General features: G+C 40.7%; 1 protein-coding gene across 2 annotated transcripts in view; it reads right to left on the reverse strand.

Moving 5' to 3' along the window:
* The window catches only part of ABCA1 (ATP binding cassette subfamily A member 1), a 119,344-nt gene that overhangs the window by 85,590 nt on the left and 6,182 nt on the right, over positions 1-27,572 (reverse strand). For both annotated transcript variants that reach the window (XM_083357183.1, XM_083357184.1), the window contains exon 2: positions 6,667-6,805. In XM_083357183.1, the coding sequence (XP_083213309.1) occupies positions 6,667-6,732 (66 nt within the window). In that variant the 5' untranslated portion in view covers positions 6,733-6,805. The remainder of the gene's footprint in view (positions 1-6,666; positions 6,806-27,572) is intronic.

Consider the following 27,572-nt stretch of genomic DNA (forward strand, 5'->3'; position numbering starts at 1 on the left):
GGGGCATAGACGCTCGCTAATCGGGAGCCTCTTAAATCGCCCGTCGACATTGAAACGGGCTAGGGAGAAGACTCTTCTATATTTGGGGATGGTTAGAGTGTAGAAGTATGAAGCCATCCTCAGTCCATAATTATTAGATTGGCTGAAGATCAGAGGGGAGCAGGTTTTGTTAGCTCTAGCTCTTAAATTTTGCAAATCTATGTCCACAAGCCGTTGGACTACCCTAGACTGGGCATCCTTGAGGCCATAATCTCCCAAGGCATCCCCCGTAAAAGCTAGCAGGTGGAATTTCTTCGTCAGCTCCCTCTCCCAACGAGAAGTATGAGGGTCAGCAAACATCAGGGAGAGGTAGCTAGCTACCAGGGACTGCCGAAAAAGCACCCGAAACCACCATTTAAAGGTGTTGATCCACGCCATGCATTCGACTGATCGAATGCCCAGTTCCAGGTACATCGGAGCAAAGCCAACACAGGGAGGGAGACCCAAAAGTTTCCTAAGAAAAACAGCCTGGGTTCTTTCAATACAATCCTTGAAGCCCTATATCCATATGGGAATTCCGTAAAGAGTTTGGGCCAAGGTTCTGGCTTTGTATATACGCAGAGCAGAAGGGATAAACTGGCCTCCTTGGGTAAAGAAAAATCTTAGAATCTGCTGATGGCTACAGGAAGCCGAATTCAGCACCTGGGTTCGATGTCTGGTCCAAGCACTGGTATTCTGAAATTGAATACCCAAATACTTAAACTGGAAGACCTGCCTAACACCATTACCATTGATAGCCCAGTTGTATAATTTCCGGGCTCTAGAGAACACCAATACTTTGGATTTGTCGTAATTAATGGACAAGTGGTTCTTGGCACAGCAGGACTCAAATGCAGAAAGAAATCTTTTCAGACCGAGCCTTGATAGTGATAGAAGGACCGCATCGTCAGCATAAAGGAGAAGTGGAATCTTCGTATTTGACAGCTTTGGGGCATGGGACTCAATACGACCAATGTAAGAGGCCAAGTCAGATAAGAATAAATTAAACAAAAGAGGGGCCAGGACACAACCCTGCCTAACTCCGCTCTTAATCGGGATGGGATTTGAAAGTTCTCCCTGCAAGCCGCACCTGACCTGGCTGGAGGTCTGATTATACAAGGATCTAATTAGGAACAAGAGGCGTCTGTCGATGGAACTTTTGAGCAATTTTGACCACAACAGTTCCCTAGGGACTGAGTCAAACGCTGCCTTTAAATCGATGAAAGCAGTAAAGAGTTTGCCACCTGGTGTGATAGTGTATTTGTCAGCCAGGCGCGCTAGGACAAAGCAGTGGTTCGATGTGGCAGAGCCCGCTTTAAACCCGATCTAATTATTATAGTTGTAATTCAGCTATCCCAAAATGGCCAGGCTAGGTAAAGCTAGTCTAGACTCGTTCCTTGCAACAATATAGGTATTTAAATTATCCAGGATGTAAGTCAAACCTATTATTGAACCCTTGGAATGCCAATCCTCTGTATGTGACATAATGGAATGTATACATATCTGTTTCTATATATGCCAATCAATCATTATAAATGGGGAAAAATATAAATGTACCGGAGAAAATTTTCCCAGGAGCCCTTCCATAATCCTCCACCTACTCATAATTTCTGATGGTTTCCCTTCAGAAAAATTTTCCCTCAGATTTGAGGATTATTCAGATTGCTAAATCAATTATTTTCATGTAAAATCAATTCTTCATATGCTCTGCCACACACTGAGTACCTAGAGTAGACAAGTTGGTGGAAGAACTGTGTTGTTCAATGTCTGCATAGATCATGAGGATCTAAAATTAGATAATTGACATTTAGTATAAATGCAAGTGCTAAGGTTGTTACAGTAAGTCAGCAAAATCTAAACTGTAAACAAATCTCATCCTGAAACATTACATTCACTGGTGCAAAATCCTTTGCCAATAACATATCCTGAAGACAAATGATGTAGAAACCGTGGAACCTATCCCACATTTCACAACTGGGGATCAGCAGCTGTTGCTCCCACAACTAGTAACTTCCAAGACAAATCAATAGTGAATAAATAAGCCAATTTGTAATCAAACTGAGGAAATTCTTCTCGAAATATCTTTAGATATTGGGCCCATATCCAGATCCAAATTCATCACGGCACCCACCCAACCTGCTGTGATAAACAGGGGTATATCAGCATGCGTGGAAAACTCCTACACTGTTAGCACTCAGATTTTTACAGCATTATTAAAATAAACCCCAATGAGATGAAACAACATAAAAACTAAGTGCAGGGGAAGGCGAATTGTCCATAAAAATAAACATGTTTAGAGACAGTGATATTTGAAATTAAGATGGGAAAAGAAAGAAGCCAGAAGAGGGTAAAGGAAAATAAATTGGGGTAGCTGGTATCCTAAATGAAGGGTACTCCACATTCCAATATTTAGTTTAATATAACATTTATTTAGTAGAATAATATTAATAAGTCTTTTGTTATGCTAAAATCAGCCATCAATGCAGCAATTTGATATGAATCTCTTATTAAAAAGAGATGTTTGAAAATGGTTTTCCCTCAGAAAACAGCTTGGCCTGCATTTCCTTCCCTGTCACTTTTCCAAACTGAGGTGGCTGAAACAAGCAGTATGAGAGGTGTATTTGAGCTTAGCTTGACGTGCGCACTTGAAGAGTTACAACTGCACTGCTGGAAGGCATCCAGGACCAATTACCTTCTGGCTAAACCTCTGGCGAGAAAGCAGCTTCAGAAACATTAAGCAAACAGGCTTATACAGTATACCTTACTGTAATCCAGCATCATTTCTTACTCATTTATCCATTCAAAACCGAAGAGCTCTCTTAAGAAGCTGATTCCAGCTATGGGAAACTAAGCAGCAAAATACTGACTACCATCTATCTTCAGAGAGGTTTTTGATGGGCTAAAGCAGGGGGGGGTTCTTCAAACTTGGCCCTTTTATGACTTCTGGACTTCAACTCCCAGAATTCCTCAGCCAGCGTGCCTGGCTGAGGAACTCTGGGAGTTGAAGTCCACGTGGATCCCTGAGCTAAAGCCATGGGCAAAACTGCTGATTTTCACCTGCAGCAAATCCATTTCAGGATCCACACATATTTTTTGTAGGGCAGGATGAATGGGGTAGCATAGGTGAACTTTCTATAAGCCTTCATGTTGTTGGTGTTGGTGTTATCCTTGTTATTATTAATTAGTGGCCACACTGGATGTTGGAGGCTCTGACATCTTTCATTCTTTATATTATTTATTTATTTATATTTTATTTTAATTCCATTTATATCCCGCCCTTCTCCGAAGACTCAGGGCAGCTTACAAGCTTAGCAGTAGCCTTCATTCTATGTATATGCCTGCTTATTAGGGCTTTCACACACACCCCAAGCGGCATTATTACAAAGTCAGCTTAATTGCCCCCAACAATCTGGGTCCTCATTTTACCTACCTCGGAAGGATGGAAGGCTGAGTCAAACTTGAGCCTGGTGGGATGCGAACCTGCAATAATTGCAGGCAGCTGGTGTTACTTAAGGAGGCATTAGCCCACTGCTCCACCAAGGCTCAGTTTTTAATCTCTCTCGCTGCTAGGTCCCATGTTTGGGGCCTAGCAAGGTAATCTAAAAATAGTTAACAAGCATTTGACATATATATCTCCCCTTGCTTCTCAGCTAACAAAGCGAGAGAGATCCTGTGGCTTAGAGGTGAAAACAACTGCCTAATGTGTAATCAGCCCAGGTTCAAATCTCAGAAGGGTATGGCTGACTGATGAAAACTAATAAGTTTGAAATGCATATCAGTCTCCCTTAATTCTTTGTTAGCAATTTAAAATTTACACACACACACACACACACACACACACACACACACACATATATATATATATATATATATGTGTGTGTGTGTGTGTGTGTGTGTGTGTGTGTGTGTGTTTTCTGAGGTTTTCGCGGGTGCCTGTATGTGGATCCTTGGTTTTTCGGGTTTTTCCCCGCGTAGAACTAAAGGTGTAGGTGCAACGTTTCGACGGAATCCCATCCATCATCATCAGGCTGGTGGCTTTAGCTTCCTTCTTCTGGGAGAAGCATGTGCTTCTCCCAGAAGAAGGAAGCTAAAGCCACCAGCCTGATGATGATGGATGGGATTCCGTCGAAACGTTGCACCTACACCTTTAGTTCTACGCGGGGAAAAACCCGAAAAACCAAGGATCCATATATATATATATATATATATATATATATATATATATATATATATATATATATATATATATATGCAAATTATTCAAATTGCTAATAAAGAATTTTGGGAGGCTGAGATGATATATATAAAATCAGAAAAACTAAAATATAAATCCAGTATATAAAAACAAATTTGATGCAAGGGAATAATCAGACAAAATGACAGAAATCACAAAATAAAAACTGTTTAAAAGATTGTATATGATGTACCCCCAAAACTGCCCAATTACTGACAAGCATTCACATACTAGAGCATTTGATTCACATGTAAAATTATTATAAGAAAAGGAAGAAATTTTCTCCTTTGCCATGCTGAATAATACTATTGTAATGATTTGAAGGAAGGGACGCGGTGGCTCAGTGGGTTAGGACGCTGAGCTTGTCGATCAGAAGGTTGGCAGTTTGGCGGGTTGAATCTCGAGTGCCGCATAACAGAGTGAGCGCCTGTTACTACCAACCTGGCAGTTCAAAAGTACGTAAAAATGCAAGTAGAAAAATAGGGACCACTACGGTGGGAAGGTAACAGCGTTCTGTGCGCCTTTGGCATCCAGTCATGCCGGCCACATGACCATGGCTCTTCGGCTTTGAAACAGAGATGAGCACCGGCCCCTAGAGTTGGAAACGACTAGCACGCATGTGCGGGGGAACCTTTACCTTTAATGATTTGAAAAGCAGTGAGAAATTAAATTATGGATATGATCTATTTGGATCATTGCCTGTCTTGCAACCCTTGTGGTAATTTGAGTAATAAGAGTCAGACTGTAAGTTCTTTTCATCTTATTTCCTATGGTTGAACATGGGTTGGCTTTGTACGTCTTAACCTACATCTGGTTCCTCTTTCTGACTGCTAGCATGTGGTCATCATTATTGTCATTGCTGAAAGAACATGGCCCTTTAAATAAAAAAAGGAATCTCATATTTACTCTACCTTGATGGCCCATCTGATGATCTCACTGCTTTTGGGAAGAAAGAGGTTATTTTAAAGTTTGGGAAGCAGAAGATGGCAAAGAAGGCACTGGGTGTTCCAGGAACAGTATGAACGCTATGTAAGATCACCAGAAGGACTTTAGCTCCCAGAGCTAAAAATCTTTCTTCATAACATGGTCCAAGAAGCCACTGTTACTAATAGAGCCTAAGGGATAAAATTGCCAAGTACATCACTACTAAATTCTTAAGTCTGTACAGTGTCCAAATGTGCACACTGTAAGTGGGAAATCAGAGAGTACAGTATCATCATCTTTATTTTCATGTCTAGTCTCATATGAGCCCGGGAAAACTAATCAGAAAGGATCTGTCAGAAAAGACTCAAGAAGAACTAAGCGTGGATAATTACTTTGACCAACGCTATTCAGATTTGCATTGGAAGACTTCCTGTACTATTCTGAAGAATAGTGTTAAGTATTTATCCTATTAAGTCCAAGCACTACTAGCATATTAGAATCTAAAGCAGTTGCAATCCAGGTTTTATTCAGCCTCTCTCTCCTAGACATAGCAATGGAAGGTCTTGAACATCTGAGTTTAAATTACTGCTAGAATTGCTGTAATAAAGTCATACCCTGCTTAAGACAGTCTTCCTCGCTCTGATGCCCTCCATATCTATAGTTTGGACTATAATTTCCAGAATTTTCTAACCAACTTAAGCACTGGAATTCAGAAAGTTGTAATTAACACAAAAGCAGGAGATTGGGTTTGTTGATGTAACAATTCCTCTGCTCACAATGTATAGGCAGTATGGTACATCTCTTGTATTACTTAAGCCATGGTTAGAATACAGTATTATAGGCTAACTTTGCCCACAGCCTAGAGTTTGATCTGGACCGGCTCAAGGTTAACTATCTTCCATCCTTCTGAGATCAATAAAATAAGGACCCAGATTGTTGGGGTCACTAAGCTGATTTTGTAAATCTCTTAGAGGGAGCCGCAAAGCACTATGAAGCAGTATATAAGTGCTAGAGTGCTGTAGTGTTATTGCTAATACTACTTGTGACTATGCCTCCATTTTTTACTCTAAGCATTCATGGAGAAATGGCATAATCTTACATTTTCTTTTGCTAGACTGATCAGAGCAAAAATGATTCCTACAGCTGAACTCTAAAACAGATTTTCTAAATGTTGAACTAAGAACAAGTCTAGTTTCTCTCTGCCTCCTACTGCATTTACTGAAAGTAAAAGATAACTGTGGCTTCTTGTTTCATACTTAACATCCAACACACAATTTATTTCTTTGAAGAACATATTGGCTCACCTCCTTTATATAAACCTTCCAGTTCGGATCATAAAATCCAACCAGATCAATGGGAGTCTTACATATATGTGCCCAAGTGGTTGTATTTATACAGTGAACTATGATAGTCTGAGCAGGCCTTGTTATAGAATTCTTAAAACACAGAGTTGGCTCTTTTGTGAAAACAAAGCAATGGCGTGATCTTACCGTTTGCCTTCTCCTATAAGTGAAATTCTTCCATAGTAGCAAACCCAGCTGTGCCCACAGTGCCATCTTGCCTCCGTACACTCCAGGAGCACCACCAATGGCAACAGCACACAGCAGAAATCCTGTGGATGCTCATCAACTAGAAAGAACAGAAAGAGATTATCAGCCACAAGAAAATCCTTTTAAAAAGCCACTTGTCCTCCCCAATGCTTCACAGGTTTGGTCCCCCTTTTTAATCCCTCTTCATTCTTACCAAAAGCAGGATTGTTCTCCAATGCTTTTCTCAAACATCTCCTTGTGGCGGCACCATCACTCATGCCTTTCCCTTACGGTTACACAGCCAGCGATGTGTTTGCCTCCCACCCTCAAGATGGAAAAGAAAATGGAAAACCATCGCTGCTGTCTCAGCAAACTTTTTGCTTGTTTCAAAAGCAAGGGTAGCTGAGCTGTGGTGGCGCAGTGGTTAGAATGCAGCATGACAGGCTAACTCTGCCCACTCCCAGGAGTTCGATCCTGGCCGACTCAGCCTTCCATCCTTCTGAAATCAGTAAAATGAGGACTTAAATTGCTGGGGTCAATAAGTTGATTCTGTAAACTGCCCAGAGAGTGCTGTAAAGCATTATGGAGCACTATATAAATCTAAGTTACTATTATTTTCAGTGACTCTCAATTAGCTGATAATGGCATTCCCTCCATGATATGCAGAAGGCAAACAGAGTCTCTCTCTTTTCTTTGCAAACACAGTCTGTGAAACAAAAAGTCACACTAGTCTTTCGGTCACAAGAGACTGAAATTTCATAAGTGCCTCTTCCTAAAATTGTTACATACAATTATTACATAGCTGATAATGAGCTGCCCTTTCCAAACAAGGAGTCGCACCTCCCAACCTTTTCTATAACCCGCACCCCTAAAACGCTTCTGATGTATTCTCGCATCCCTTACAAAAGTTCAAAATAACGAATTAGGTATGTATATATACTAAAATTTTGAAACTTCTAAACCCATGTTTTCGCACCCCCTGGAATATTGTCTTGCATGCCCAGTTGAGAACCCCTGCGCTAATTACCTTAGAAGACCATATAGTAGCCGTGACTAGGGGGGCTTTCGCTCACGTTCGCCTGGTGCGTCAGTTGCGGCCCTATCTGGACCGGGATGCCCTGTGTACGGTCACTCATGCGCTCGTGACCTCTCGTCTTGACTATTGCAATGCTCTCTACATGGGGCTTCCCTTGAAGACCACTCGGAGGCTCCAACTGGTACAGAATGCGGCCGCGAGAGTTGTCTTGGGAGTTTCCCGGTACTCCCATGTTACACCTTTGCTCCGCGAGCTGCATTGGTTACCAGTTGTCTTCCGGGTGAGGTTCAAGGTCTTGGTGATGGTTTTTAAGTCCTTACATGGCATGGGTCCGGAATACCTCGGGGACCACCTGCTGCCGGCGTCGACTCCCCTTCGCCCTGTGCGTTCCCACAGAGAGGGCCTCCTCAGGGTGCCTCCGGTCAGAGAATGCCGGCTGGTGGCCCCCAGGGGGAGGGCCTTCTCTGTGGGCGCCCCGGCTTTGTGGAATCAACTGCCGGTTGAGCTCCGGATGGCACCGGATCTTCGCTCCTTCCGGCGCGGGCTAAAGACCCATTTATTCGAACAAGCTGGCCTGGCCTGATGGGGAGTTAGGGTTTTAATATTTGTATATTTTGATTGTTTTAACTTGGGCAATAATTTAATTCTTTTTTAACTTTTGTATTTTTGTATTTTTATTCAAATGCCCTGTTCACCGCCCTGAGTCCTTCGGGAGAAGGGCGGTATAAAAATTTAATAAACTTAAACTTAAACTTAATTGTTAAGCCAGTCTGCTCCCAGCTATCTGTGCTCCCCAATTTCTTTCTCCTCTCCTGCTTGGTGTGAAGATGCAACACACTTTTCAGCTGGCCTCTTAAAGAGCAGTTACAGTGAATGTTCTGACTCTGTCCCTTGTGCAGAAACCTTTGGGTCTCACTTCATATGTGTTTATACATGAAAACCTGAAATCATCAAACATTTCATCTTCAACAGTCATATTGAGCCTCGAACTGTGCAGTTTCCTTAGCCATAATTCTTCAGAGTTCTAGAAAGCTCTGCTACCATCAAAATCATTTTTTTATTATTATGTTTATGTTTATTGGAGTTATATACCGCCCTCCTCCCGTAGGACTCAGGGCGGTTCACAAGGTATTTAAAATAACAATACAAATTACAAAAGTTAAGAACAATTAAAATAATTAAATTTAGTGCTTGAATAAAATAAAACCCCCGTTAAACTCCAATTAAAACCCAATTAAAATAAAATTACAATTAAAATTCTCAGTCCTGGCCGGAAAGCTCAAAGAGCCAGGTCTTCAGGTCCCGGCGGAATGAACGAAGGTCAGGGGCAGTCCTGAGCTCTACGGGCAAATACGCATACCTTCTATAAATACTTGACTCCTGGAAGATCCATGGACAAGTATCTTCCAGGAGTCAAGTATTTATAGTATCTATACACGTAGGCTTTTTGGTGATGATTTTAGAGGTAACTTCCTGATTCGTTTTTTCTTTTATGAAGCTGTGTGTGAGAGAGAGTGACTGGCAGCACTAAAACTCAAAGTCTCCCAACTCTTGACACACAAAGGGATAGATCCCTAATCCTCCCCTCTTGTTCAACATCTACATGAAGCCGCTGGGTGAGCTCATTCGTGGTTTCGGGGTGGGGTATCATCAGTATGCTGATGATACCCAGCTCTTTCTTTCCACCCCGAACCAACCCAGTGATGCCCTCGACGTGATGTCCCGTTGCCTAGAGGCGGTCCGGGTTTGGATGGGGAGAAACAGGCTTCGACTCAATCCCGCCAAGACTGAGTGGCTGTGCATACCGGCATCTCGGGAGAACCAGCTTTGTCCATCGCTAACTATGGGGGGGGTGAGGTGTTACCCCCCGTTGATAGGGCTCGAAACCTGGGCATCCTCCTGGATTCACGGCTCAGTTTGGAAGATCATATAGGAGCCGTGACCAGGGGGGCTTTTGCCCAGGTTCGTCTGGTGCGCCAGTTGCGGCCCTATCTGGACCGAGATGCCCTACGCACAGTCACTCATGCGCTCATGACCTCCCGGTCAGACTACTGCAACGCTCTCTACATGGGACTGCCCTTGAGGACCACTCGGAGGCTTCAGCTGGTGCAAAATGCAGCCGCGCGAGTTGTGATGGGAGTCTCCCGATACTCCCATGTAACGCCTCTTCTCCGCGAGCTGCATTGGCTTCCGGTTGCCCTCTGGGTGAGATTCAAGGTGCTGGTGATGACCTATAAAGCCCTAAATGGCATGGGCCTGGATTATCTTAGGGAGCACCTGCTGCCAGCATCAACTTCCCATCGTCCTGTGCGCTCCCATAGGGAGGGCCTCCTTGGGGTGCCGCCGGTCAGGGAGTGCCGGCGGGTGATCCCCAGAGGGAGGGCGTTCTCTGTGGGCACGCCTACCCTATGGAATGATCTGCCTGTGGAACTCTGGACCGCCCCCGACCTTCGTTCGTTTCGCCGGGACCTGAAAACCTGGTTCTTTTTTTTATTGAAAAGTTTTATAAAAGGTTACAATATTATCCCCTTCCCAACCCCCCCTAAACCCCCCTCCCCCACTTCCCAAAGCTGATTACAGGGTTACAAATATATAGTAATCATAATCTAACTAACATTAATCAACTATATAAAAAAACCAAATACATAATACACTTTAACCCGCCTTTAACATAATTACCAACACTCTAAAATACCCAACTTCTAGAAAAAATTTAAATTATAATAATAACAATCTAAAATTTACTCATAAGCTAAATGAAACTTTTTAGTCCCATATTTTTTCTGAATATAATCTATCCATCTTCTCCAAACCGAAATGTATCTCTCTTGTGAATGATCTTTCAAGTAAGCAGAAATCTTAGCCGTTTCTGCTAGATTTGACACTTTAAGCGTCCACTCCTCTATAGTAGGCAGACAATCCTTCTTCCAATATTGCCCTACCAATAACCTCGCAGCTGTTATCAAATTCAACATCAAATTAATTTCTTTAGTGTCACAGTCTGTAATAACACCCAATAAAAGTAATTGTGGAGTAAACTTTATCTTTCTCTTAAAAATCTTTTGAATGTTCCACCAAATTTTAATCCAAAAAGCTTTTGTATTTCTACAAGTCCACCAAATATGAAAATAAGTTAGCATCCAAACTACCACATCTCCAACATTTGGGCTGTAAATTGGAATACATACAAGACAGCTTTTTAGGATCCAAATGCCATCTATAATACATTTTATAAAAATTTTCTCTTAAGTTCTGGGCTTGAGTAAATTTTACATTTCTGACCCAAATTACCTCCCACACATCCAATGGAATCGGTTCTTGAATAGTTTGAGCCCACTTTACCATGCAATCTGGTTCTTTGATCTATCTGGCCTGGACTGAGGGGTTTTAAGTTTTTAAACTTCGTTTTAATTTGTTGGGCTATTAATTAATTTAATTCATTTTAATTCTATTTCTATTTCAACTTTTATATTGTCTTTTAAATTTTGCCCTGTAAACCGCCCTGAGTCCTTCGGGAATAGGGCGGTATATAAAACTAATTAAATAAACAAATAACCATTCTTTCTGAGTTCAGCCCTGTATTAAGCACATTAAGCAAACATTCAACAGCCTTTGGAAGAAGGACAGTATAGCTATTTGCTCTTTGACTGAGACAAAAAAAGATAGACCTGTTAGAGAAGAAAACCTTTCCCCTAGAAAACAGTTATTTAGTCAGCGACTACTAGGCAAACTTATAAAAGCCCAAGAGGAGACGGTACTTGCTGACTCTTGAAGAAAGTTTAATCATGTTTGGAACCTGGCTCTTTACCCAACCATCACTTTTTTGCGAAACTATCATCATTTTTTTTAAAAACTCCTTCTTAGAAAACAGTACTTTTATTTTGTTATCTATAAACCCTCCCCCTGTCCCTCTAGTCAAAAGATCAAGCTTTGCCCTCCCAGAAATGCCAAGGTTAAGTACAGTTTCAAATCTGGCTCAAATGGTCCAGATTTCACCCCATGCCATCTGGTAGGAAGGAGCCTAATGCTGGCAAATTTATTTTTATTTATTTATTTATTTTATTACATTTATATACCGCCCTTTCCCGAAGGACTCAGGGCAGTTTACAGGGTAATTAAAAACCAAGATACAAAAGTTAAAAACAAGTTTAAAAAAAATTATATTTGTCCCTGTATAAATAAAACCCCAGTTAAAATAAGATTAATTCTCAGCCTGGGCCAGAGAGCTCGAAGAGCCAGGTCTTCAGGTCCCGGCGGAATGAACGGAGGTCGGGGGCAGTCCTCAGCTCCACTGGCAGCTGGTTCCAAAGGGCAGGCGCCCCCACTGAGAAGGCCCTATCCCTGGGTGTCGTCCGCCGGCAATCTCTTACCGGTGGCACCCTGAGAAGACCCTCCCTGTGGGAGCGCACTGGACGAAGGGAACTTGATGCCGGCAGCAGGTGCTCCCTCAGATATCCCGGACCCAAGGCATTTAGGGCTTTATAGGTCATCACCAGCACCTTGAAAATTTATAGTCTAATCAAGATTACAGACTACAAATCTAGATGGTAGGATAAAAAAAAGTGCATTTTGCAGTGAGCTGTGGTTGTGCAACCACCACAATCGCATGGATTTGCCCCAAGAAGAGATTCTGCTTGTTCTGACTATTTAACAGGCCTCCATCTTATGAGAATATGTACTTGTTAATTTCATCGGCATCTTTACGGGCTTTTCTGTCTACCCTTGGAATGAAGGACGAAGAATTGAGGACTAAAGCCCTTGTTTCTTCTTCCTTTTCCTGGTGGAAAAAGCTTGAGGGCCATGCTGAAACATGTTGGCACGCAAATACAGCTTGTTGTGCACTTTCTGATGTGATGTCCTTGTCCAGAGAACAGATAAAAGATTCCAGCTTCCAGGGGAAAATTTAGCTGAAGCGTTTTCATAATCAGGATCAAAGGTTGGATCCAGCTTGTACTGCAACCAGTGTTTGAGTTGAAAATAATTATGCTCCCACATCACTGATTTTGGCTCCAAAGAAATTGTCAGCTAAATCAAAGCTCGCACTTGCTAAGAGAACAAACGGTCTTATCACCATTCCAGTTTTTCACAAACGTCTATAAAAAAAGAGGGATTTTTGTTTCTGTACGTTGCTATAAATTCTCCATGGCTCTAACTTAGCTCTCATTCATACGCATGCTAGCATTGATAATGATAATGTCCCATAAGAATAAACCAAGGCTATCCAACCGGTCATTTTGACTGATTAATTATATGTCATTGATTGTTTGATTATGTGTCATTGAGTTTTGGGGTGTTTTTTTTTTACTCCTGATGACTACATAAGATAAATTTTCTCCATAAAAATGTTGAATAGTTAAATGATACAGATGCAGGTATGAATCTGATGAGTTGTAAGAGATTTCTTAACTCTGAGCAATCAGATTGACCTTTACTATTTGTAAAAGCTGCTTCGTTGCTGTAGCTTATGTTAGTCTTGGCTATAAGCACTGCTCCTTGAATCATGCTTGGAAATCCTGCCATCTTGTAGCTTAACTCACAATCATTACAGTCTGCATTTTCTCAAATTTCAAAAAACATCTGAAAAGATTCTTGAGGAAAAGATCCTGCCACGTCTCAAATCTGTACAATCCTTAGAGTTTACAATCATTCAGATCTGTTTAGTTTCATCAAGATGGCTGGCTCATCTGAACACTCTTGTCTTGTCACCTACCTGCCACAGGAATGTTCATTCTAGTAGGAGCGGAAAAGAAAAATATTTATGATAGTCCTCCAATATGTTTGCCGCATTTACTTAAGATAGCTGTGTTTGGAAGGCAAATTTGTTCACACCAGAAATGTCTGCGGCTCATGGAGATTTTTTTTTAAAATTGAACAGGTGTTTACCCTGCTCCAGGAACCCTAAAATGAAACCCCAGAGTGCTATCAAAAGTCCCAGAGACATTTACAAGCAAGCAAGTTCTAGACTTTTCATCTTCCAAAGAGGCTAGTTAGACAATTGCACACATATGTACACATATACAAAAGCATTCTATATTCAGTTCCTCTATCCCAAAGAAAGCAATCTGGTGCCCGCCACAAGTTTTGTTGGGCTGCAGCTACAGACCTTTCACTAGCAATACTGAAATAAAACAGTTCACAGGGTCTAAAGCATCCAGAAGATACCGTTCTCTAATTATGCTGCAACTAATCCAATGGCTTCAAACGGGAAAGATGGTGCATCCTCCAGATATGCCGGGAAGAAAACAGGAAATTATGGAAATTGAAGACACTGTCTTGAGCATAGTAGCTTGGGTGGAGATGGTGTGGAATTGTCTTAAAAGAATTAAATTCCCCAATCACAACAACCATTTTTCTTATTCTCTGTCAAGTTTAGGATAGATAGAGGTTAAGGCGTCAGGCTAGAAACCAGGAGACTGTGAGTTCTAGTCCCATCTTGGGCGCAAAGCTATCTGGGTGGTACGGAACCAGTCCCCCTGTCTCAGCCCTTTTGGAATATCTTGCCAAGAAAACTGCAGGGAATTTGTCCAGCCGGTCTCCAAGAATCAGAGTGATTAAATGGAGGGGGGAAAAATCTGTCAAAAAACAGGCTTTTCCCCCCACAGCATGCAAAGGAAAATGCAAATGAAATTAATCAAGGCCGCCAATCTTTTTATCAAATGAAAAGAAAAAAGGAGGCAGAAAAATTGCACAGCATGAAATACAAAACTGATATCAAAGCCTTCCTCTGTGTCATATTTAAAATGTATAATGTTCTGTGTTAGCTGTTATATTCCACTTCTGCGTGAAATTCCTGAACAGGTCAGCTACAAGGAAAATCTTCAATGAAACAGAATGTCAAAAGAACAGGCAAACCCCAAAACCCATTAAGATTGACAGGCTTACCCAAAGCTGTAAAGCAATCTTAAATCTTCAACTACCAGTACAGCTAACGGAAAGACCTCACTGACAACGCACCAGAAAGAACTGCAGTCCTAACAAATGCTGTGTGTGTCACAAGTGTTCACAGTGGGATGTGAACTTTGAACGTAGAGTTCTGTGGCTGAGCTATTATCAGATAAACAAAATGATAATATTACCCAGAAGTTTTAAGAATTTCCAGAATTAAAGACATGGGTTAACCAAATTTTTTTTAAAAAACATTTGTGTGTGTGTGTGTGTGTGTGTGTGTGTGTGTATGTATCCTTCTATATAGATTTAAAATTTGTTCTGCAATCATTCATCTAAACTTTGAAATATTGCAGTTAGATGATCAGAACCTACTGCTGACTTTTAAGCTTTTTCACCTGAGTTTCCATTGATCAATTGGTTAAGGCACCAGACTAGACACAAAGAGATTGTGAGTTCTAGTCTTGTATTAGGCATGAAAAGCTGCTGGGTGACTTTGGGCCAATCACTCTCTCTCAGCCTAACCCACTTCACAGGGTTGTTGTTGCAGGGAAAACAGGAAAAGGAAGAATTATATTTGCCACACTGAGTTATTTATAAAAATAATATAGGCAGGATATAAATAAAATAAAAATAAATACCATAAGCTTAGTCAAATACCATAAGCTTAGTATTGCATGCCTTGCAATAATCCCCAAGCTTTCATTATTTATTTGACAGCCTTTGCAATTTTATTTTTTATAAAAAAATAAAAATAAATAAAATAAAAACCTGCCCAGGTCCCAAAATGGCAACACACAACACAGGAAATAAAAATTGCAAACACAAACACAAGGGAGGCAATAAAAAAGAATTCATACAATCAAAAAATGCCTATGACAGACAACTAGAATCATCAGCTACAGATGAAAGCTCATTGAAATAAGGCAGATTTAATTTGCTTTCAAAATGCAAAGGGTGTGGCGGATTGCACATATCATACCTCTTGTGGGGAGAGGGTTCCAAAGAGTTGGGGCTACCATAGGGAAGATCCATCCCCAGGTACCTCTGGTCATTTCTTTGACACCCTTGCTTTATTTTTACTTTTACGGAAGCAGGCTGAGCATCTCAGAATGCTTGACATCTGTGTAAGGCACAAAGAACCAGAACTATACCATGAATAGGCCAAAGCAGCTTCTTTATTGTTGATTGCTTATTTTACAAGAATCTTACCAGACTGACTGCATTTCCTGAGAAACCATGGCTTCACTAGCGTGGCCTACATCATTTCTTCCCACAGAGCAAACCTCTTTACTCACCCCTCTTCTTCAGCTGGTGATTTCACTACATATTGAATGGGCTCTGGGACAATACCCGGTGCACTGCAGAAGGTGGAAACAGGGTCCATAATAAGACTCTGCTTGCTGGTTTTGTGGACTTGATGTTGTGAGCTGGCAGTTGAGCTCTTCTACCAAGAGACAGTAGCCATCTATGCAGAAATCACCACATAATTTAGTGTTCCCACCTTGTGCTTTTTTCTTCCTTGGACAACTCTGCATAGGAACCTGACAGATGTATGCCAAAACAGGACTTGAATTTGTTGGTCCAATGTTTTATTTTTTTTCTATCGTACATTTTATCCCATCTTTACTCCAAGATGGAACCCACCTGGATCTCTCTGGTGGCATGTCCCTGATATGACCTTAACCTATTTAGCTTGATCACACATACACTCTGCTAGAGAGAAGTTCTCTGAAGATGGGCTCCAACACAAGTCCAAAAGCTCGGAAGATAAAACCTCTAGTCTCGGTGACTGACGCAGATTGAACCCTAGCTTGGTCATGCTTTAACTTCACATTCTTTGAGACATTTGTTACATGTGTTTGGGAGGATTACCTGTCAAAGCCCAATAACATCATCATCATCATCGCATTTTTACAAAAAACTTTCCAACATTACTAAACAGACCAAAGGCACCACTGTTACAAGCTTCTGTATAAACAATGACAAATACAGTTCACTAGCTATATCCATGTCTTATAGATTAAAAGAAAAAAAATGACAACTAATTCAGACACCAAAAATTAAATGAGGACAGAAATAATTACTTTCCCTGATCGATAGACATTCCTCCATTATGAGATGCTCACTTTTTTTCTCCTTTTTTGTCTTGGAAATCTGTTTCAAGCTTAAAAGTGTTTGCATCTGTGTGCATATAAAGGTGAAACTCGGAAAATTAGAATATCGTGCAAAAGTTCATTTATTTCAGTAATGCAACTTAAAAGGGGAAACTAATACATGAGATAGACTCATTACATGCAAAGCAAGATAGTTCAAGCCGTGATTTGTCATAATTGTGATGATTATGGCATACAGCTCATGATAATCCCAAATCCACAATCTCATAAAATTAGAATATTGTGAAAAGGTGGGATATTCTAGGCTCAGAGTGTCCCACTCTAATCAGCTAATTAAGCCATAACGCCTGCAAAGGGTTCCTGAGCCTTTAAATGGTCTCTCAGTCTGGTTCAGTAGGAATCACAATCATGGGGAAGACTGCTGACCTGACAGTTGTGCAGAAAACCACCATTGACACCCTCCATAAGGAGGGAAAGCCTCAAAAGGTAATTGCAAAAGAAGTTGGATGTTCCCAAAGTGCTGTATCAAAGCACATGAATAGAAAGTTATGTGGAAGGGGAAAGTGTGGAAGAAAAAGGTGCACAAGCAGCAGGGATGACCGCAGCCTGGAGAGGATTGTCAGGAAAAGGCCATTCAAAAGTGTTGGGGACTTTCACAAGGAGTGGACTGAGGCTGGAGTCAGTGCATCAAGAGCCACCACACACAGACGGATCCTGGACATGGACTTCAAATGTCATATTTGGGGGCAATTAAGCTGACTTTGTAATAATGCCACTTGGGCGGGGTGTGAAAGCCCTAATAAGCAGGCATATACATAGAATGAAGGCTACTGCTAAGCTTGTAAGCCGCCCTGAGTCTTCGGAGAAGGGCGGGATATAAATGGAATTAAAATAAATAAAATAAATATTCCTCTTGTCAAGCCGCTCCTGAACAACAAACAACGTCAGAAGCATCTTACCTGGGCTAAAGAAAAACAGACCTGGTCTGTTGCTCAGTGGTCCAAAGTCCTCTTTTCTGATGAGAGCAACCCAGAGTCTGGAGGAAGAATGGAGAGGCACACACTGCAAGATGTTTGAAGTCCAGTGTGAAGTTTCCACAGTCTGTGTTGATTTGGGGAGCCATGTCATCTGCTGGTGTTGGTCTGTGTTGATTTGGGGAGCCATGTCATCTGCTGGTGTTGGTCCACTATGCTTCATTAAGTCCAGGGTCAATGCAGCCGTCTACCAGGAGATTTTGGAGCACTTCATGCTTCCTTCCGCAGACGAGCTTTATGGGGATGCTGACTTCATTTTCCAGCAGGACTTGGCACCTGCCCACACTGCCAGAAGCACCAAAACCTGGTTCAATGACCGTGGGATTACTGTGCTTGATTGGCCAGCAAACTTGCCTGACCTGAACCCCACAGAGAATCTATGGGGCATTGCCAAGAGAAAGATGAGAGACATGAGACCGAACAATGCAGAAAAGCTGAAGGCCGCTATTGAAGCATCCTGGTCTTCCATAACACTTCAGCAGTGCCACAGGCTGATAGCTTCCATGCCATGCCGCATTGAGGCAGTAACTGCTGCAAAAGGACCCCAAACCAAGTACTGAGTACATATGCATGCTTATACTTTTCAGAGGTCCGATATTGTTCTATGTACACTCCTTGTTTTATTGATTGCATGTAATATTCTAATTTTCTGAGATTGTGGATTTGGGGTTTTCATGAGCTGTAATACGCCATAATCATCACAATTATGACAAATCACGGCTTGAACTATCTTGCTTGGCATATAATGAGTCTATCTCATATATTAGTTTCCCCTTTTAAGTTGCATCATTGAAATAAATGAACTTTTGCAAGATATTCTAATTTTTCGAGTTTCACTTGTATTTTTTTTATTGAAAAGTTTTAAAGTACAGTTTTCCTTTAAAAAGCCCCCCTTCCCCCTCCCCCCTCCCCCCCTCCCTCCTCCCCCCCTCCCCCCCTCCTCCCCCCCCCGACTTCCCAGAGCTAAATACAAGGTATATATATATAAAAAAAGCAATCATAAACAACCATATACTAACAACTATAAATTCTAAAATCCATCACTCTCTAACTGAGTTTCACTTGTATTTTATGTAGAAAGCCAATCCATAGAGTTAGCATAAACAAGTGGGCATGCTTGTCCTGCACTGAACATTTTAAGAGTTTGCTGAAGTATATGTGCCTTGTATGTATGTAGGTCTGCTTCATTTTTTTCCTTGTGTTTACTTCTCTTGATAAAAATCTTCTGCAGTTGTATATCAATATTCTTTGACCAAATGTTCTTTGACCAAATATTATGATCATAATCATAATAGTAAAGTTCGAAGGGACCTTGGAGGTCATCTAGTCCAACCCCCTGCTCAGGCAGGAAACCCTATACCATTTCAGACAAATGGCTGTCCAGTCTCTTCTTAAAAACTTCCAGTGATGGAGCATTCACAGCTTCTGGAGGCAGTTTGTTCCACTGGTTAACTGTTCTAACTGTCTGGAAGTTTCTCCTTAGTTCTAGGTTGCTTCTCTCCTTGATTAGTTTCCAGATCTAACATTCTAAGTAACATTCACCCACCAAAAGTCTTTGAGAGAAAAACACGTTTGGATGGTTCCAGTGTCTTGTCTTGATCCATGATATTTGGATAATAGAGAACAGAAATGCAAGGCTAAGCGTATTTTGACAAGTAAGGCGTCAAATTGGAAATTATTCACTAGTAAGATAGTTCTGAAAAATAGTCTGGATTCCTTCATCCATGTGCAAGAATGTTCTTTCTAGGCCAGACATGTCAAACACAAGGCCCGGGGGCCGGATCCGGCCCACGAAGTGGTTTCATGTGGCCCGTGAAGCCATCCTGGAAACAGTGAGGGAACGGCCTCCACTGCCTTGGCCCTGGCCCAGAGACCCTCCTTCTGCCAGAGACCCTCAGATCTGTCCCACTCCTGCCCAGGCCCCCATAGGCACCCTTGATGCAAACGATGTAGAGCTGGCCACGCCCACCCAGTAGGCCATACATACTCTAGCCATGCCCACCCAGTAGGCCACGCCCATCCAAGCCACACCCACCTGGCCCCCTGAGGGCAACCGCAATGCTGATGCGGCCCTCAATGAAATTGAGTTTGACACCCCTGTTCTAGGCCATGTCCCACTCGTACAGATCAAACCCAAAGAGCTGTAGACAGCAAGCTTTACAGGATCAGATACAGGAAAATGAGGACACAGGAAGTACATCCAAAGACAAATATCCAGCCCGGAATTATCAACACAGATTGACAAATTCTCTAAGATTTCTGAGAGGAGGTCTTTTCACCCAGCAATATCTGGAGCAACTAGGAACTGAATTTGAAATATTCTAGATGCAAAAACATCAGTCCTGTTACCAAGATATGCCAGCTCTGGTATATAGTATTATGGGTGTAATCCAGAACATGCCAAAATGCTGTGCTGTATCTTTCAAAACAAACACTCTTAGGAAAGACAAACACATGGTAATTAAAGAAATTATTTTGATTCTCAGCTAGAAGTAGGGTTCTGTGGCTCTTGAATTCCTGCCATCCAATTAGATAGATCCAAATCTAACCCTGATTGAAACTTCTAATATATGTTGTAATTTTGCGCCTTAATAGTTTGACATACCCTTTCTGAAACTGAGAAAAATGAGCAAATCTGAAAGGGTATAAACTAGGTTTAGATATCTATCAATCTCAGCCCTTAATTGGATTATGAGCTCACCAGACTGGAGAACATTCAGCTAGACAAGCAGGCAGCATTTCCACTTTTAGCCACACACTATCATAAAATATCCAGATGCTTTTATATATTTTATAAAAAAAAACCTGAACTTTCAAATTCCAAACGTTTACCAATGAAAATGAGAGATCAACATTTGCCTCAAAGAAGACATCTTATATTCAAAGAAGTAGTTTTTAAGATGTGGGCAAAGGTGGGGGTGGTTTTTTCCCCCCAATTTTTTTACTGCCAGTCCTGTTTTCTACATACAAAATGAGGAAAAGGGAAATTTCCTCTAGCTGAATCTTTTATATTATGTGTGTCTGACATGATCTCTTACTTCATTATAAGGCCAGAAAATGTTAATCTTCCCCATTAATAGGTTCTACCCATTTCCCCAACCCCACCCCCCCACCCTATCGAAGGAATTTTGATTCACAGACTTGGGAAAGGAAAGGATTTTGGGCAGCATCTGATTCAACTCCGCCTTCCCCACATAGAAATCTACTGCAACAAGTTCCAAATTTGAGCTGTTTTTCTATTATGAGAAAGGAAAAGTATAAATCAAAGAGATGCAAATATCCTATAAAGATCTGTATATAAATATAGGTTGTCTAAATTGGTCACCATCTTATGTTTAGAAAGAAATTCACTAAAAAGGGGATAGCATGTTTGATAGCATGTTTGAGAAAGTCACGTTGATGGTTATTCAGTAGGAAACAAAACAAAACAAATATTAAAAATGCTGGGGCAAACTTTTAAAAACATGCATGATGGTATCAAGAAGATTGCCATATCACAGGTAAAAGTAAAGGTAAAGGTTCCCCCGCACATGCGTGCTAGTCGTTTCCGACTCTAGGGGCCGGTGCTCATCTCCGTTTCAAAGCCGAAGAGCCAGTGCTTGTCCGAGGACGTCTCCGAGGTCATGTGGCCGGCATGACTAGATGCCAAAGGCGCACGGAACGCTGTTACCTTCTCACCGTAGTGGTCCCTATTTTTCTACTTGCATTTTTATGTGCTTTCGAACTGCTAGGTGGGCAGAAGCTGGGACGAGTAACAGGCGCTCACTCTGCTACGTGGCACTCGGGATTCAACCCGCCAAACTGCCGACCATCTGATCGACAAGCTCAGCGTCCTAACCCACTGAGCTACCGCGTCCCTTGCCATATCGCAACCTTACAATAAAAGCATCTTTCAGCCAGGATGCATGGTAGAGCAGAATCCCTTTACATCTGTCTTCAAAAAAAATTTGGTTAATACATTTTTCAAAATAATATTTACAGAAAAGGCAAATTGGGGCAGAAGCATTTCTCATAATGAATTACGGTAAGATCTCATTTCTTTTTGGCACAATATAGTACTGACACAGCCTTATCTACTCACATGCAGTGAGGCTTGTTTCTCGAGATATAAGGCTGGAGCACAAACATGTACTCTAACTCTATACTATAATAACAGATATTCCCTTTGGGGAATATCCGATCAAAGTTTCAACTTTACATTCTGGGCCTTTATGAGAATTGGCCTTTTGGGAACAGCTGCTATAAATATTGTGCCCTCTGATGTAAATCTCTCAAAGTGTTTTCTAAACATTCTACAACAGCTGGTCAGATTTTTTCTCTCAAAGAGTCTTTAAAAAGAGATAAAACGATGAAGAATCATGTTTCATTGCAGAAGGTAATTTTAAACAGTTCCTTCGACACAAGATCCTTCAACAACCCTGAGTTGGTTAAATATTTTTAACATCAGCAGCAACATTCTATATAACACCCTTTTCCATCAACAGTTTGTATATTTAGAATAGAATAGAATAGAATAGAATAGAATAGAATAGAATAGAGCAGAGCAGAGCAGAGCAGAGCAGAGCAGAGCAGAGCAGAGCAGAGCAGAGCAGAGCAGAGCAGAGCAGAGCAGAACAGAACAGAACAGAACAGAACAGAACAGAACAGAACAGAATAGAATAGAATAGAATAGAATAGAATAGGAGAGGAGAAGAGAGGAGAAGAGAGGAGAAGAGAGGAGAAGAGAGGAGAAGAGAAGAGAAGAGAAGAGAAGAGAAGAGAAGAGAAGAGAAGAGAAGAGAAGAGAAGAGAAGAGGCTTTATTGGCCAAGTGTGGTTGGACACACAAGGAATTTGTTTCTGGTGCATAAGCTCTCAGTGTACATACAAGTAATAGTGATAATCATGACCATATACAACATGAAAATAATTCATCATAAATCGTGAAATACAACACTTCATCATAAATCATAAGATGCAACACTTAGTGATAGTCACAGAGTTCTAGCTAAGCAAACAACATAAATCATACTAGGGTACAAAAAAAACCTATAAATTGTAGAATGCAAGCAGCAAAGTTGTAGTCGTAAGAAGATAATGATACGTAATAGGAAAGATGAGGAGTATCATAGTAATGCATCTTTACTAATATTTTGACAGTGTTGTAGGAATTAGTTGTTAAGCAGAGTGATGGCTTGGGAAAAAACCTGTCCTTATGTCTAGTCGTTCTGGGATGCAATGCCCTATAGCGTCGTCTTGACAGAAGAAGTTGAAATAGTTTATGCCCAGGATGTGAGGGGTCTGTAGATATTTTCACAGCCTTCTTTCTTGCTTGTGCAATATACAAATCCTCAATGGAAGGCAGTTTTATACTATAAAACAGGGGTGTCAAACTGCCTGCCCGCAAGTCGGTTGCATCATACAGAGGCCGCACCAACACCAACTTCAGCAATGCAAAAAAATTCACAATACATCGTGACACGTCACGTGATGTGGCAAGTTTGACACCCATGCTATAAAATGACACACAGAGACACCTTGAAACCCAACATGAAAAGATGGGGCAGTTGGATGGGAGTGTGGCTCTGTTCTTAATGGCTAATTTTGAGTTTTGTGCCATAAAATAGAGGTGTAATCTAGGGCAGGAGTCCCCAACCCCCAGTCCATAGACCGGTACAGGGCCACGGCATGCCAGCAACTGATCTACACAAACAAGCAAAGCCCCATCCGTGGGATGCAGGCATCACAAAAAACCACACACTCTCCAGTCCATGGAAAAACCTTTCTCCACGGAGCCAGTCCCTGGTGTCCAAAAGGTTGGGGACCTCTGATTTAGGGCACTAAAGGAAGAAATAAAAATCTGTCCTGTAACTTGGAGGATTATCCTGGACCCCAGAGGTTAGGTCCCTGGTTACATTTTTTTATTACCTTCCATACTGAGTTAATAAATAGTTATTTGCCTCAGGGGAAATTAAACACTGCAGTACACACAATATGCTCTAGGGATATATAGAGGTTAAAGGGCAACATCTACATTAAGAAGAATCCTGCAGGGAGTACAGAGATCCATTGCAACCTATCAGCTCATTCGTCTTTAAGTCTCAAATATGCAAACCCTTCCTTCACGCATTGAGACATATATCCTGTTTGACAACACTGATCAAATATATAAACAGATCAAGAAAAGGCTAAGGAAAGAGGCTTTGAAGAATGTGAGTCATCACAATGGACTTCTATACGGAAATACTGCAATATCCACAACTGCCTGGCTCATGGATGAACTGTGTATCTACACAGAGGTCTAGGCTTCAGCCCAAAATTTTATAACTCTGAGTTATTTGGAGGCCCTGCTCAGCAGCCTCCTAACTTGTCCTCTGCAAAGGAGAAATTATTTATTTATTAGATTTTTATCCTGCCTTTATTACTGTATAAGTAACTCAAGGTGATGAACACATCCTTCTTCCTCCTACTTTCCCCACAGCACCAACCCTGTGAGGTGAGTTGGGCTGAGAGAGAGTGACTGGCCCAAAGTCATCCAGCCAGGTTCCATGCCTAAGAACTATAATTCACAGTCTCCCAGTTTCAAGGCCAGCACCTTAACCACTACACCAAACTGGCTCTCATTATTAGAAGGGAAATTGTATGACATTTCCAGTGTCATTTCTTCATCCTCCATCTTTGGCCTTCAAAAGTTGAATCAATTGCCTACACCTTCTCCACTGATCCTTCTATTCAACATGGAGCAAGCACTTATTTATATTCTTACTAACCAACCTGTGGTATTCTTATACTCTGAACAGATAAATCAATGGTAATCTCCAGGAGACTGGCTTTTATTCAAGTACTATTGCAATTCAACATGCAATCTTACTGCTATGTTGCAGCAATGGGACTGCTACTGTAAAATGTTTTAACCATTTTAGTTCAGTTCTTAGGATAATGTACATTATGTACTCCCTGACCATAAATGCAAACATGTTATTCTCTTAAGTATCACATAATGCCAATATGTGAGCAATATTTTTGCATTTCTTGTACTATAAATGTAAACCCAACATTGTCTAGAAAACAGTTACAATATCTTTCTTGTTCTAGCCCTGCATTGTCCTGCCTTCAAACAGCAGAAGGCAGGATGGAAAGTAGTTTCCAAGGTTTAATTAATTAGATTAATTTGATTGCATCATTTATATTGAAACACAGGTTCTATTTTAAGGGACAAAAGAAATGCAAAATTATTGGCAATAATTTTACATACGGAAAATAAACGTTCCAACTTGATGGGTAGATTATAATTTGCCATAGATTCATAACTTTCCCAATTAATCCTCTAAAACTTGGGGCTTATTTATCAGTTCAGCCTGCTACAGCTGCGAAAATTCTCTGAGTTCATGGAAGGCACTAAATCAGGTACTAGTTATGATTTTTTTAAAAATTTCTACTGCACTACTCTGTTTGCTAGAAGAGAAAGCCAGAGCTTGATTTAAAGAGAACTCTGAACCTTATGGTCAGCAAATGCTGACTAAAGTTTGTTTTTCCACAAGAATGTTCCTGAAAACTAGCTCAAGCCCATCACATCTAGAAAAGGACTCTCTCCACATATACAGTCACCTTATCGTTCAAATCACATTAACAATCAGAGTCAACAATGTGAAGGAAAAAACGGTGTCCTTCACTCAATTAATTTAAGAATGATTAATAAAAGAACTGGCCCAATAAATATGAAGTTTCTAAGAGCTCTCTCTCTCTCTCTCTTTCCACATTACACAGACTCACGTGCTTTCATCAAATATGAGCAATGCAAAAAAAATGCAAAAGCAGCAAACTTTTCCCTTTGTCTGTCAGACGTTGCCAAACAGAAAATATCCAAGTATCTCTTATCTAACAGACAACTGCTTTGTCTCTTGAATGTCATTAAAAGATTATTTTGAAGCAATTATTTGCGTCAGCACTATTCTAAAGATAATTATATACAGGGTATTCACTACAACTCATATGATGGGCTTTATTCCTTCAGTAAAGCATACTAGATTGAAAGATGCCATCACATTTCTAAACACAACTTGTATCTTCTCCTTGATTTTCTAGGCAGGATTCTGCAGACAAAATATTCTCGTATGATTGATTGCCAAGGTACAAGGTATATGTTTTGTACAGTCAACAGAAACCCTTTTAAGAATGAAGCTCAGACTGTATAGCTTCAACATCTGGTCATGCCAAGCATGAGACAGCAAAGGAATGCAGGAATTGATTGAGATTTCCAGGGAACTTATGGAAATGCACACATGCAGGACATCAGCAGCTACTATAAATATATTTTCCTTCAAAAGTGGCCAAAAGTCTAAACCAGAATAATTTTAACAAAACCTAAAACATTTCAAGTCAGTCAAGTCAGAAGCTCCATCAAATATCTGATAGCACATACATTCTGAAGACAAAGCATATTCTCATTGGCTTATGGAATCCAAAAGATGAATAAATACCACTAAATCCCATTGCAGTGCATATTAATGAATTAATCCCACTTAAAACACGCATCTTGGAATATTTTAAATAGTTCCAACCAGTTCTACTTGCAACAGAGAGACGATACTCAGGGTGAGGAAAAGTTGTAAACCAATTTTTGGCTTTAAAAGATGGAATCCTGGACTGCAGTAAGTAAAAAAAATCATCATAATATTTAAGGGATTTTTAATTCTATGTATTTAATGCAAGCATAAAGGGGGTGGGGTGGTGGCTCAATAGTTAAGATGTTGGGCTTGTCAGCTGGAAAGTTGGCAGCCCATGTTTGAGACCCAAGCACCACATGACGGGGTAAGCTCCCGTCCTCTCCCCAGCTCCTGCCAACCTAGCAGTTCAAAAGCATGCAAATATGAGTAGATAGATACCACTTCGGTGGGAAGGTAACAGCGCACCGTGATGTCATGTTAGCCACATGACTATGGAAATGGCCTTAAAATCGAGATAAGTACCTCCCACTATAGTCAGCAACAACTACTGGAGTAAAATCTGCAGGGACTCTTTTACCTTTTACTTTTTAGTGCAAACATAAAAGATGTCTCATAAAAGCTAGAATGCTCCATTTGTCCTGGAAAGAAATGAAGATTTGCTATGTGTAATACATGCAAATGGAGAACACATGCAAGTGGAGAGTCAGAGAAGGTTAAGATTTAGGTTAATTAAAAAAAAAGTGAAGTCTCCAATGAAGAATGGTTTACAAAAATTCACTGAAAGTGTTTTGGTTGTTGTCAAATCAGAGTATGAAATAATTCAAAAAGGGGGAAATACAAGTTCCTAAGAACTCCAGCACATAATTTTACTGAATATGTGACTAAGATCTGATTTCACTTGCAGAAACCACGAATATGTACAACTTTTAAGCAAAACAAGGTGATATGTCAACCCATAATGAGCCATATAAATTGTTCATGTTGCTTTAGTTTGTTTTGAAAGCCTAGCCACTGGTTTACAAACTTTGATTTCTAGCTTAATTTATAATTAATTGGTCATTACTTTTTACAGTATTTCTATACTGCTAATTCAACATGAACCACTAATAGATTACAGATCAATAAAACGTATATTTCTGAAATTATAAGTAACACACACATATTAAACCATATCTTCATTATGTAAGATTCATGATTATGTTAATGAATCATACCAACTCTGGCTTCTTCAGCACACACAAGTTCCAACAACTTTGATTTAGGATGAGGTACAAACATTTTGATATAATCTTTATGGTTTATAGTTCGAGAGACAAATTTCCATAAGCGCCACTGCTTTTAGTAAAACTACTAGAGGTCATTTTCAAAGT

The sequence above is a fragment of the Vipera ursinii genome (assembly GCF_947247035.1).
Source record: "Vipera ursinii genome assembly, chromosome: 2".
NCBI classification, from domain to species: domain Eukaryota; kingdom Metazoa; phylum Chordata; class Lepidosauria; order Squamata; family Viperidae; genus Vipera; species Vipera ursinii.